Genomic DNA, 12,649 nt, shown 5'->3' with positions numbered 1-12,649 from the left:
GCCAGACAAACTCACTACCCTGACAGGTCTCATTTCTGGGATCGGGAGCATTGGTGCTTCTGCTCCCTGCGGTCTCTACAGCTTGTTCTCTCGGGGTGTCCTGAGAAAATCTCCCTTCTGGGACACATCTCACATTCCCGTGTCCACCTCACTTGAAAGTTGCCCGATGTTCAAGGAAGTGACTTAGTACAGCTTGGTCCAGTTGCCCTCTCCTTCCTGGTGATGTCACAGAGCATTCTAAGCTGCAGGATCTCTCTGCCTTTGTCTCCTCGGCACATTCTAAGCACTGCTGGCCACCTCCTGCCTCTCTCTCCGATGATATGATCCCTGGGGCTTAATTGAGGTGAGACCTGAGGCCTCACTTAACCAACAATGTCCTTGTTCTTTAATCTGAGGTTTCCCAAATGGAAACAGGTTGCTGTAATGCAAATAATTAGTCTGAGATGCTTCAGCTTGAATCTCCCACAGCATGCACAAGCAGGTACTTCATTGGTTCATGCAGGTGGTCAAGGACTACAACTAGCATTAGCTGTGCTCTTAGCTGCCCTAAGCAAGGAAGACCCTATTCTGGAAAGAAGATCCCAGTTCATAGAATCATAGAATCATAGAGTTGGAAGGGGCCATATAGGCCATCTAGTCCAACACAGGATCAGCCCAAAGCATCCTAAAGCATCCAAGAAAAGTGTGTATCCAACCTTTGCTTGAAGACTGCCAGTGAGGGGGAGCTCACCACCTCCTTAGGCAGCCTATTCCACTGCTGAACTACTCTGACTGTGAGAATTTTTTTCCTGATATCTAGCCTATATCGTTGTACTTGTAGTTTAAACCCATTTAAACCCAGATTCTTTGCACAGATGCCTCTGACTGGCAGGCTACAGCTCCTATCGAGGATTGCTGGCTGCTTCTACCCTAGCGTAGCTCTAGTGCGCTCTCCAGAGAGGTTAATGATGTTGTTGCACACTCACTGTGTGCTCTTGGAGAAATTTCTTGGGAGCCTGACCTTTCTTGAGCAGAGCGTGAATGTGTGTGTGTGTGAGAGAGAGAGAACAAAAGCAGGCATCTGGATTCTTTAAACAAAACTGCCTGCTAGTGGAAAAGCCTTGAAATTTTTTTTCCTCCTAGGAAGATCTTGGGGGGGAAGGGGTGTGGGGATTGCATAGGAAGTACATTTCTAAAAAATCCCCTGACAGTTTTTAAAGTATGGATCGGTTACCTACTGGTCAGGGAGATTAACGTTGTGGTTCCCACATTGGCTGGGGGCTAGACCAGCTGAGCCTGGCAGTCCCTTCCAACGCCGAGACGAATTTGAAAAATCAATAAGTCTGCAATGTGGTAGACTGCGGAGCTGGGGAGGGTGAATGCAAGGTGTAAATTCCTCCCCAGGGCCACTGCTGACAGTCTCACAGCTGGACAAAGGGCACAGAACAGAAGCAACATGAGAACATGGCTGATGAAGACGCACCATCCAGTGGAAGTAAGATTACATTTCTGTTCTGTAAGCACCCCAGATACAACTGGACACATCGTTCTAGACTGCCAGCTTCATGAAGTTCCCCGTAAAGAACTCCTGTTTGCTTTATGACATTCCAAAGGTCTTGTAAATAAGGAAAGTACATTCCAATATCTATTAAATGATCATTACCCTGAGATCACACCTGCGGTTGCTACATTTTTTGTTGGGGTACTTAGAGCCCCAACAAACGGGGGTGTATGACTCAGACAGCTGTACAGCTTAACTCCCCCCCCCCAATTTCCAGGACCAGGGAATTGGTGCCGGAAGTCCCCTCTGAACAGTGTGTGTCCAATGTGGCAATATCAGCAGATGTTGCTCAGAGACTTTCAAGCCTCTTCTTATAGTCCATGAGGACTAGACCCTTGAGAGAGTTCCACCTTACAACTTCAATGGCGTGGGCTGGAAAGCTTCTCCATGGAACTTTGGTTAAGCCTTACGCTTATCTCCTTAATGGGCAGTGGCCTTCCTCTCCCACCCAGGCCTCCTCTGCTCCATAAACCACCTCCTGCAGCTACCAGAGCCCGCAGACCAAAAAGAAGTGGTCCTTCATATCTTGCAAGCAGCCCGCATCCAGCCGGCGGCCGTGATGCCAGTCCTCATGGTGACACTCCGGCAAGATGAAGTAAGGAAGCTCGCTCCTCTTCTGTCCTGTTCGCCCTCACCCAGTCCATCTCCCCTCCTGCTTCGGGTTGCCAGCTGGTGGTGGCACAGATTGAAGTTAGGAGAATCCCCATCATGTTCCACAGATGTTCTGGCACCTCATGGACCTTCGTGAGAAGATGGCGGGTATCCCGTCTTGGCCCAGTGCATGAGGCTGGCTGGGAACCAGGGGCTCCACTCAGGAGTCTGCCCTTCTTTACAGGTATCAGCCTGGCAGAAGGTGGCGGTGTACCACAGCCTCCAGGCCATGCTGGAACACGGCCTGGAGGTGGAGCCCGTGCAGGACTTCATCCTTGTGGCCTCCGAGCAGCTGAGAGCATCTCCAGCGGTGAGGGGGCAGCAGGCAGCAGGCGGAAGCGTTTCCTGCTTGTGGCTCTTTTGCATTTCTAAGGCGTGGCCAGTGGAAGCAAGGCCTCCCCTGCCCTGTGGCTTGAAGTGACCCCTGCCTTCTTTTCCAGCAAGGGGTCCCCCGTGAGCTCCAGGTGGCCGCCAGCAGCACCTTGGCCACCCTGGCCCGCCGCCACTTCAACCCCACCATGACAGAGCTTCAGAGGCAGCTCAAGCCCTTCGTGCCGCCCGACGAGTTCCTCCTCCACACCCTGGGCAAGATGGCCGCCGACAACGGTAGAAAGGGAGGGGCAGGGAACAGCCGGGGGCTGCTCTTTCCCTACCCCTCCCCAACTCCCCTAGCGAGACCGGCTCTGGGCAGTCTCCTTGCGGTCTACCCGCTGGCATGTCGGAAAGCGATCCTGAATACAAAGGCCCTGAGCCGGCTGGTCCAGCTACCCTGATTTCACCAGGTCCTGAAAGCTCAGCAGGGTTAGGTTAGTAGTTGGATGGGAGGCCATGAAGGCAGTCCAGGGTTGCTAGACAGAGGTAAGCGATGGCCCACCGCACTAGAACATCTCTTGCCTGGGAAGCTCAGGTTGCTGGAAATCGGCTGCAACTCAACAGGACTTTCCACCACCAGAATACAAGGGGCTGCCCCAGCGTCTGAGAACCCAAGTGGCTTCTTTCACAGATGAGGGGCCTCTCTGTCTGCTTTTGCATAAGGCTCTTGCCTTTGCTAGGGCCAGGAGAAAGAGTCCCGTTCCTGATACATCACTGGCCGCTCTCTTCCTACATCCATTGCCTGCCCGGCTTTCGTTTTTTTACAGTGCATGGCTGTGTCCCCTACCTGGGCATCACCCTGACCACCCTGCAAACCACCATGCGCTGGATGGAAGACGGCAGGCAGCGCCAGGCCCTCTGCATGGGTGAGTCTTGCCAAGATCAAGCCTGGGATGGAGAAAGGCCCCAAGCCGCTACTGAGCAGCTTGGCAAGTTTTGCTGTCTGGAGGGGAAATGGCAAATGCTCCTCTTGTGGCGCAGAGTGGTAAGGCAGCAGACACGCAGTCTGAAAGCTCTGCCCATGAGGCTGGGAGTTCGATCCCAGCAGCCGGCTCAAGGTTGACTCAGCCTTCCATCCTTCCGAGGTCGGTAAAATGAGTACCCAGCTTGTTGGGGGGTAAACGGTAATGACTGGGGAAGGCACTGGCAAACCACCCCGTATTGAGTCTGCCATGAAAACGCTGGAGGGCGTCACCCCAAGGGTCAGACATGACCCGGTGCTTGCACAGGGGATACCTTTACATTTACCGTTACCTCTTGTAGCGCCCATGAGAGGTTTGAGTATCGGAATGTGGGCTGGAAAGTACACAGCATCTCACCTCCCCTCTCCACATGGCTCCTGGAGCAAAGTCAATTCTGGGATTGTCTCTCCTTCTGTTCAAGGGCCTTTATAGACAATAGGAGAGCTGTCTCATCCAATTTCTTTCCATGCAGAAGCAGAATTTGTGTCTGATCCTAACTAGGATTGTCCTTTGTCTCTCCTCCTCCTCCTTGCCCTACCAAGCTCTGGAGCAGATATGTGGGGCGATTCGGATCTACTTGCGGACCTGGGAGAGGAGCTCACACCCTCGCCTCAGTGTCCAGCAGTTTGCCACCTACCTGCTCCCGCTCTACACCTGCATCACCCGCAACTGGCTGCCGGGGAGCGATGCCCAGGTAAGATGCCAAAACCAGCCAGGCCTGATCCTTTCTGGGAGCATGTGTAGAGCGGCTGGGCTGTCTACTGGTGATCCCTGAAAGGAGAGAGTGAAATAAACACTTCTTAAATGGGCAACGTCTCGGGCTATAAAGCGATCACTTCTCCCTTCCCCTCTGCCACCCTTTTCTGTCCTTGCTGGCAGGTCAAGCTGGCCATCGTGAGGGTGCTGGGCCCCATGCTGAGCATCCTGCTGACCAAGGAGTTCCAGGCTCAGATTCACGGCGATCTCACTCTGCTTGTGGCACAGTATGAGAGCAACGTTGAGCCCTTGCAGGTCACAAAGGTGAGCAGATGTGAAAGCTGCTGTTGCCCACTGCACAAATTCAGCAGATTCTTATTTATTTTTTATTATAAATTTATAGGCTACCCCATATAAACTCGCAGCCTAGGGACCCATGCATTTGAAAGCGAACCTCTCCTTAGATTCAGCCAGTCACCTGTTTGGAGCAATCCATGAATCTGCCCCTTAATGCCCTCAGATCAATGTGTTGTCTTCCTTCCTTCCTTCCTTCCTTCCTTCCTTCCTTCCTTCCTTCCTTCCTTCCACCCACCCACCCACCCATCCATCCATCCATCCATCCATCCATCCATCCATCCATCCATCCATCCTCATTCTTCTTGGCTCAGGGTGGCTTGGCGTAATAATTGAAACCTCCCCAGTTAAAACCAAAAGTGAATTAGATAAACCCCAAATCCCCCCCTTGAAAGATGCCCGTCCCCCCAACCCCCTGTCCCCCCAAAAGCCCTAGCAAACAGGCAGGCCTTGGAGCACTGCCTGGAGATTTCTGGGGGCTCTTGCCTCTTCAGGAATTCCTGTCCACTGAGCTGGGGGGTCGAAGAAAAAGGCCTGAGCTCTGGTGGATCCTAGACGGGCCATCTTAAGTGGTGGGGTAGCCTGCACATGTGTTGCCTGATGACCATAGTTGGCCCAAAGGGACATAGGAAAGGAGATGATCCTTTGGTCAATGCTTCCCTGAGGGTTTATTCCTTCATGCTCCAGTGAGTTTGTTCCACTTTTAGCTTCTTCTGCCTTTGGTCCTTCAAGTCATCCCGCCAATCCCTCCATGCCCACACCCTTGCTACAACACACACACACACACACACACACACACACACACACAACCCCAATTGTATCTCAGACATTTCTTGTCATAAAATAATAATTCTCTGGTGCTTGCTACAGATTTTGAGCCAGATATTGGAGGCTTCTCTTGTGAATAACAGTCATATTCCCCGGAGGCATGTGGAGCCCCTGGCTCGAGTTCTAACCCAACAGGTAAGCCCGGCCATAAGAATATAAGAAGTGCTGTGTGGGATCAGGCCAGTGTTCCATTGAGCCCAGCTGCCAGTCTTGTATGGCAGCCAACCGATTGCCCTGGAGAGCCACCAGACAAGGTAAGGGGGCCAGCGCTCCTAATGCTACCTGCTCCATGGGTGCCCCTGCCGCTATGGGGCCCAATCCAGCATCCTCTTTTGCACTCCAATGCACAAAATCCCCTGCTAAGGCTTAAACCTTCAGTCTGCTGAACTCCAGTTTGTGATCTAGAGATTAGGTGGTGGGAAAACCCATTTTGGGGAGGCATATTTAATGGATATTCATTTGAAGGGAATGTTGCAGCACATTCTCTTCAGTGGGCCAGATCCTCCCTCACAGATCTCTGCAGGCAAAAGAAGAAGAGTTGGGCTTTAACCCCACTTTTCACTGGCCGAAGGAATCTCAAAGCAGCTTCCAATCGCCTTCCCTTCCTCTCCTGACAACAGGCACCTTGTGAGGGAGGTGGGGCTGGGAGAGCTCTAATAAGACTGCTCTATGAGAACAGCTCTATCAGGACTGTGACTAGCCCAAGGCCAACCTGCTGGCTGCGTGTGGAGGAGAGCGGAATCAAACCCGTCTCACCAGATTAGAAGCTGCCACTATTAACCATAAGGCCCACGTTTGACATCCTTCTTTTTTGCTTAGGTCTGTGCCAGGGGAGAGACACAGCATCCTGGTCAACATGAAAGAGGAAACCAGGCTGAAATTGCTCATAACTTCTTGCAACTGGGTATGAAGAGAACAAATACCTGACTGGGCCTGGACTTTCTTGCTGTTTGAGAAGGGAACAGGAAATGACACTTGGGGGGGGGCATATTAAGACATGCCAAGGCCCTAAGCAGTGTCAAGTTGAAGAAGCCCCATAGTATTATGTAATAGGGATGCCAGCCTCTAGGTGGGGCCTGGAGATCTCCCAGAATTATAGCTCATCTCCAGAGATTAGTGTCCCTGGAGAAAATTGCTCTTTTGGAGGTTGGGCACCATGGCCTTGAACTCCACTGAGGTCCCTCTCCTAATCTGGCTCCATCTCCAAATCCCTGAGAGTTTCCTTGCTTGGATCTGGAACCCCTACCCTCCATCCCCTGCTAGTGGACCAGGGAGACCTGGCAGTTTTACTGCCAAAGAACTGTGCGTTTATTTTATCAGATACATTTAGCAATTTAAAAAAATAGAGAGAGAGAGAGGAGTCTTACAATCCGAGATCCTAAACAGTAGTTTGTGCATAAATCCATCTCTGATTGTAGACGTGCTCCCTGCAGCTTCGGTGTCTTTCCCTCCCCACAGCCCGTTCCCACCCCTTGGAGCTGCTGGGATTTCTCCAGGTGCAGCTGGAAGAAAGCCACGCAGAAGCGCGTGTCACGTTGCTGGGACTGCTATCCAGAATCATCGTTGCCCAGCGTAAGACCCACGATAATCATACTGAACTGCCTTCCGGGGCTGTTGCTTGGAATTGCTGAGATATAATAGGCAGCAAGTTGATTAAGTCCTTAAAATGCAAGTTGTACAGATGAAGGTATCTTTCACATTAGCTTGTTTTTGGCTCTGCTTCAAGTGGTGCCAGAAAGGCCCCCCTTCTCTTCAGGTTTTGATCCTGGTTTGGAACCTTTGACATAAAGAGCGGGCACTTCCCAAGGGGTAGGGGATCCGGGAGCAGCACAGATGTTCTCCAGCAGCCTGTGCCTTGTGCCTTTCAGTGCCTGAGCTCTGGAGCAGGAGGCAGCTGTGTGTCAAGGCCATCAAGGCGGTGCTGGGTGATGACAGCATCAGGGTAAGAGTCCAGAGAGGTCAAGAGCAAGGCTGGGGGAAATGGGTCTGCATCCTGGAGGCCAGCAAGAACAGTCTGCTTTAGAAGCTAGCTCTAGACCAGTGGTTCTCAACCTGGGGGTCGGGAACCCTTTGGGGGTCGAACGACCCTTTCACAGGGGTCACGGCAGGGCAAGCAGCTTGGCCGGGTGGGCGCCATCCACACAGCATCTTTGCGGGGGAGATCGAGATAGAGCATTTGTCTGTCTGGAGCAGCAGAAAAGAGCGAGATCGGCATGGTGGGACAAGAGGCAGAACTGAACTGAGAAACCCCGGAAAAAAAACCAATTTATATACAATCATATTTGGATGGGAAACTTCCAAGGATCTGAGCTTCATGGCAGAAGAGGGACGGATGTGTGGTCTCCCAGATCCCCATTTGACACTCACCACAGCCCCGCACTGGTTTGCTTTTTGGTCCCTGTTCCTCTTAGGTCCGTTTTGCAGTGCTCCAGGCCATAGGCAAGCTGCTGCAGGCTGGCTACCTTGAGAGAGTGGAGGGCTGGCCCTTGAACTACATCTCCCTGCAGCTGGCCATCTCTGCTCACCAGCTGGTAAGAAACTGGCTAGGTGGTTAACCAAGCCAAAGCAGGTGACTAGGTAATGATTTTGTTTTCGTATTTTCTTCTCTGCTAAGTTTTGGACTGACGGGTCATTCATACTGCACCAACTGGTAAGAGCAGGCCAGGTTCTTGGCATCAGAGCCTTGGGATTGGGGACTGGAGTGGGGGAGAAGTCACAGTCTTGGAACGTGCAATCCCATTGGAATGCTCCAACCCTCCTAATTCAACGAGTGCAAGATCTTACTTCTTCTCCCTTACAATATGCCAGGGGCAGCCAAACTCCAGATGTTCAGGGACTACCATTACCATGAGACCCTGCCAGCCTGGGTAGTTGGCAGGGGCTTAGGGTAATGGTAGTCCATGGACATCTGGAGAGCCAGTGGTTGGACACCCCTGTTCTAGAATGAGATTTTTCCAATAAAAGAAGCTGAGTTGGTTCTTATATGCTGCTTTTTCTCTACCCGAAGGAGTCTCAAAGAGGCTTACAGTCGCCTTCCCTTTCCTCTCCCCACAACAGACACCCTGTGAGGTGGGTAAGGCTGAGACCACTGCTTGGTCAGAACAGCTTTATCAGGGTTGTGATGAGCCCAAGGTCACCCAGCTGGCTGCATGTGGGGGAGTGCAGAATCGAACCCGGCTCACCAGATCAGAAGTCCTCATTCCTAACCACTACACCAAACTGGCTGGCCAACGACAACCAGCTGCCGGAGGGTGGCCTTGTGCTGCAGTATGCACACTGCTGCTCTGTTTGTCTCTTTCAGGGCCACTCCAGGATGAGCCTCCCTTTGGGTGGGCTGGAGGAGAAGGCGATCCAGACAGCCAGCATGGATGCCCTCCAGGTGGCCGCTGCTTCAGAGAGAGGAACCAGCCAGGTGAGGACCCCAGGGGTGGGGATTCAGAGAGCTACTGGTTAAGAGGACCAATCTCTAATGTGGAGAACCAGGTTTGATTCCCCACTTCCACCTGTAGCTAGCTGGTGACATTGGGCCGATCACAGTTCTCTCAGAGCTCCCTCAGCCCCAATTGCCTCACAGGGTGTCTGCTGCGGGGAGACGAATGGGGAATCCAACCTGGTTCTCCAGATTAGAATCTGCTACTCTTAGCCATTACACCACGCCGGCTCTCAGTCTAGTCCAAAATGAAATCTTTAGTAAGACTAAGACAGTGGTCTAAAAATGTAAATATAGGTCTGGGGAACACCAGAACGATCACTGAAGTCACAGCAGTTTTAGGGGCAGTGGAAAAAGTGTGTGCAAGAGAGCTGACTCCTGGCCCTTGACTCCCCGCCTCTTCCCTACAGGAATTATGGGCCAAGATGCTCGCCTACCTGATGCAGCCCCATTTCACTGGCTCTGCCGCATCTCTGTGCCACATCTTGAGGCTGCTGGCTAAGCAGCGGATGCGGAGGGTGCTTCAAGACGGCTTGGAGGCAGGTGGGTGCCATTGGGCCTGATGCTTTTCCATCAGGTTCGCTTATCAAGCAGCAGTTGTCTTAGGGGTGCCCACTGGCAAAGTGTGCCACCTGTCCCAGGAGGATACTTGGTAGTTTTGTGGGAGATCTTGGGATGCATCAAGGTGTCAGCTCAGTTCCCTTTGTGGCTATTAAACTGCTCATCTTTCATAGATTGTTGTTGTTAGATGCGAAGTCGTGTCTGACCCATCGCGACCCCATGGACAATGATCCTCCAGGCCTTCCTGTCCTCTATCATTCCCCATAGTCCATTTAAGTTTGCAAACTTTCATAGATATAAAGACCCAAAGGTGTGCTAGGTGCTGCATACCTCCCAGAAATGATGCGCTCCTTGCTTAGGCTCACTGTGTGCCTGTGGGATCCCTGGATAAGTGCAGTTGGAACATGGTACAAACTAGGCAGCTACCTTCAATACTGGTTTAATGGCGCTCTCTCTCTCTCACTCCCCTCATTCTACCCAGTGAATTCACCAACTCCCCAGGAGTTGCTGGCCCGGCTCCTGGTAAGTGCAAAGAGTGTGCATTTATTTATTTCATTTATTCATATATACCACCCCTTGCTGTGACGTCTCGGGGCGGTGTGCACATAACCAGCGGGGGTGGGAAAGGTACATAGAACAGTGAACAGTGTGAACATGAAAGATAAACAGTTCACAGCACAACATATGGGTAATCTTGAACAACTGAAGGGGTAATAGCAACAGTAAAGGACAATTGGGTGTCAGGTAGCCTAGTTGAGGGACCGGTGGAGGGAAATTTAGAGAGGGAACTCATCTTTTTAGTGGATCTTCTAGAACAGGGGTAGTCAACCTCTGGTTCTCCAGATGTTCATGGACTACAATTCCCATGAGCCCCTGCCAGCATTTGCTGGCAGGGGCTCATGGGAATTGTAGTCCATGAACATCTGGAGGACCAGAGGTTGACTACCCCTGTTCTAGAAGGTACAGAAGCTCAGAGCTCTGGCCTGCCCCCCAGCTCTCCATTGGGACAACTGGCTCGCTTATGCTCTCTGAGAACCTGCATGATGTAACTAAAGAGCACTGGACTTTAATATGGAGAATTGGGTTTGATTCTCTGCTCTTCCCCATGCAGCCAACAGGGTGATCTTAGGCTTGTCGCAGTTCTCTTAGAGCTGCTCTTGCAGGGCAGTTCTCGTAGAGTGCTCTCAGCCTCACCTACCTCGCAGGAAAAGGAAAAGTTTTTGTAAACTGCTTTGGGGCTCCTTCAGCTAGTGAGAAGTTGGGTATTAAAAACCAGCCGTCCTCTGTCTGGTGAAATTTCCCCCACTCACATCCCTGTTGCTCACTGGCAGGGCCTGGCGGTTTCCCCCTTTGAAGGATCGGGCCGAGGGCTTGCGGTGCTGCTGCTGCTCCAGGTTTTGCGCCCAGAGATCTACAAGGATGTAGCTGAGCAGTGGTGGGTGGAGATCCCAGGCATGGTCCACCTTCTGGAAGGTGAGGCAGAAGGGGGCCTGCTGGTCCCTGTTTTTCAGAGCTACTCGGTCTGTCTCCTTTTTGAGAACTTGAATTTGGAACATTTATGAATCAATAGATTTATTATGGGGGTATATATTTGCATATTTGTTATGGTTTTGCACTCCTTTTTTTGCATTCTGACGGCCTCCTGGCCGTTTGTGACCCTTCAAAACAGGACTCACAAAACGGGTAAATGAAAAAGTGCAAATAAAGCTTCCTTTCATGTTAGCTATGGGGGTGCACGTGGGATGGGGTCGTCCTCCCCCACACCATTCCTAGGAAATCCTGGCCATGCCTCACTGCAGGTGACTTGGAAGATAGCCATATATGACTCCTGGGCCACCAGTTGGCCATCCCATTTGGCCATTGCTTTCCTGCGTGCTCAAGAGCCTCTTGTGGCGCAGAGTGGTAAGGCAGCAGACATGCAGTCTGAAAGCTCTGCCCATGAGGCTGGGAGTTCGTTCCCAGCAGCCAGCTCAAGGTTGACTCAGCCTTCCATCCTTCCGAGGTCGGTAAAATGAGTACCCAGCTTGCTGGGGGGTAAAACGGTAATGACTGGGGAAGGCACTGGCAAACCACCTCATATTGAGTCTACCATGAAAACGCTGGAGGGCATCACCCCAAGGGTCAGACATGACTCAGTGCTTGCACAGGGGATACCTTTACCTTCCTGTGTGCTCATGGATAACGACACCCTCAGTTCCATAAGCTACGAATGGGAGATCAGTGACTGAGATGTTTTCAGCTAGGCCCTCATGTCAGCAGGGCTTCTCCTTTCTGGGCAGTGGCTAATCCTGTGCTCTCCCCTGAAGGACACAGCAAACATACCCTGGAGCAGGCTGCATGGGAGCAGAGGCTACTGGAGGTAATGCAGGAGGCATGACCTGGCCTGGGTGATCCCTGGGAAACTTTGTGGATGGTAAAATCCCATTTTCCTGACACCTCCGCAGTTCCTAAAGAAATCCTTACACAGGAGCCAGGAGGGAGGCTGGAACCTGGACCTGGGACAGGAATTGGCCAAGCAAATGAACCATTACCCCAGCTCCTCTGCAGAGAAGGTGAGTGTAGAAAGGGAGTTGATGGTTTCCTTGGATCAACAGCACCTCTCTTCCCAGCTACTCAGAGTTTACACCCCGTTGTTTCCTAGTAGGAACGGCCAGGCTTACCCCCTCATTATTATTATATGAAAGGATGCAGGACTCTGTGGAACTTTGAACTGACCGAACAAACCTGTTATTTTGATCAAGAAACGTTAGTCCTTTTCTCCAGTGGGTCCAATCTCAACTGGATGAACCCATGACTGATAATACCAGCACTGCTATAGCGGGAAGGTAATCTGAATGAGTTTGATGGGGTAAAAATCCGCTGAGTTAAAAAAAAAACAAGATTTTGCATGTAGATGTAATCTGCAGAATTGATTCCACTTATACAGTGCTGTTTTTGTTTGTTTGTTTGTTTTGTTTTTTTGAGGGGGCATATGTAATAGTTACAATTTTATTTATTTATTTATATTTATATACCGCCCTCTCCCGAAGGCTCAGGGCGGTTTACAGGGAACAGAAAACAGATACAGATAATAATATATATATATATAATCCTCATCTCTTATCTTGCTGTGTTTAACTCTGGATCTTACGGTTATCTAATCTTAAAATACAAAATTGCTTCGACACTTTACAGGGAAACCAACCAACAACTAACCCAAAAATATGATAAATAAATACAGCGCGCGGATGGGTGGCGGGGTGTGACAACGTTGTG

At 51.2% G+C, this 12,649-nt stretch overlaps 1 protein-coding gene across 4 annotated transcripts in view; it reads left to right on the top strand.

Annotated features, from left to right (window-relative positions):
- Position 1: 1 nt before the first annotated feature.
- Positions 2-12,649, top strand: part of LOC143824261 (maestro heat-like repeat-containing protein family member 2A) — a 30,866-nt gene continuing 18,218 nt past the window's right edge. For 3 of the 4 annotated variants that reach the window (XM_077311342.1, XM_077311341.1, XM_077311344.1), the window contains exons 1-19: positions 2-343; positions 1,384-1,474; positions 1,993-2,135; positions 2,376-2,501; positions 2,632-2,797; positions 3,331-3,429; positions 4,068-4,219; positions 4,405-4,545; positions 5,446-5,538; positions 6,223-6,307; positions 6,862-6,975; positions 7,272-7,345; positions 7,815-7,934; positions 8,705-8,815; positions 9,244-9,376; positions 9,876-9,916; positions 10,726-10,867; positions 11,701-11,753; positions 11,839-11,946. In XM_077311342.1, the coding sequence (XP_077167457.1) occupies positions 1,444-1,474; positions 1,993-2,135; positions 2,376-2,501; positions 2,632-2,797; positions 3,331-3,429; positions 4,068-4,219; positions 4,405-4,545; positions 5,446-5,538; positions 6,223-6,307; positions 6,862-6,975; positions 7,272-7,345; positions 7,815-7,934; positions 8,705-8,815; positions 9,244-9,376; positions 9,876-9,916; positions 10,726-10,867; positions 11,701-11,753; positions 11,839-11,946 (1,932 nt within the window). In that variant the 5' untranslated portion in view covers positions 2-343; positions 1,384-1,443. Of the gene's footprint in view, positions 344-1,383; positions 1,475-1,992; positions 2,136-2,309; positions 2,502-2,631; positions 2,798-3,330; positions 3,430-4,067; positions 4,220-4,404; positions 4,546-5,445; positions 5,539-6,222; positions 6,308-6,861; positions 6,976-7,271; positions 7,346-7,814; positions 7,935-8,704; positions 8,816-9,243; positions 9,377-9,875; positions 9,917-10,725; positions 10,868-11,700; positions 11,754-11,838; positions 11,947-12,649 lie in introns of those variants that run through there. The other variant, XM_077311343.1, reaches the window with a different exon arrangement.

Source organism: Paroedura picta, chromosome 15 (genome assembly GCF_049243985.1).
Source record: "Paroedura picta isolate Pp20150507F chromosome 15, Ppicta_v3.0, whole genome shotgun sequence".
NCBI lineage: Eukaryota > Metazoa > Chordata > Lepidosauria > Squamata > Gekkonidae > Paroedura > Paroedura picta.
Note: the sequence above shows the minus strand (reverse complement) of the source record. Positions and strands in the feature narration are given on the sequence as shown.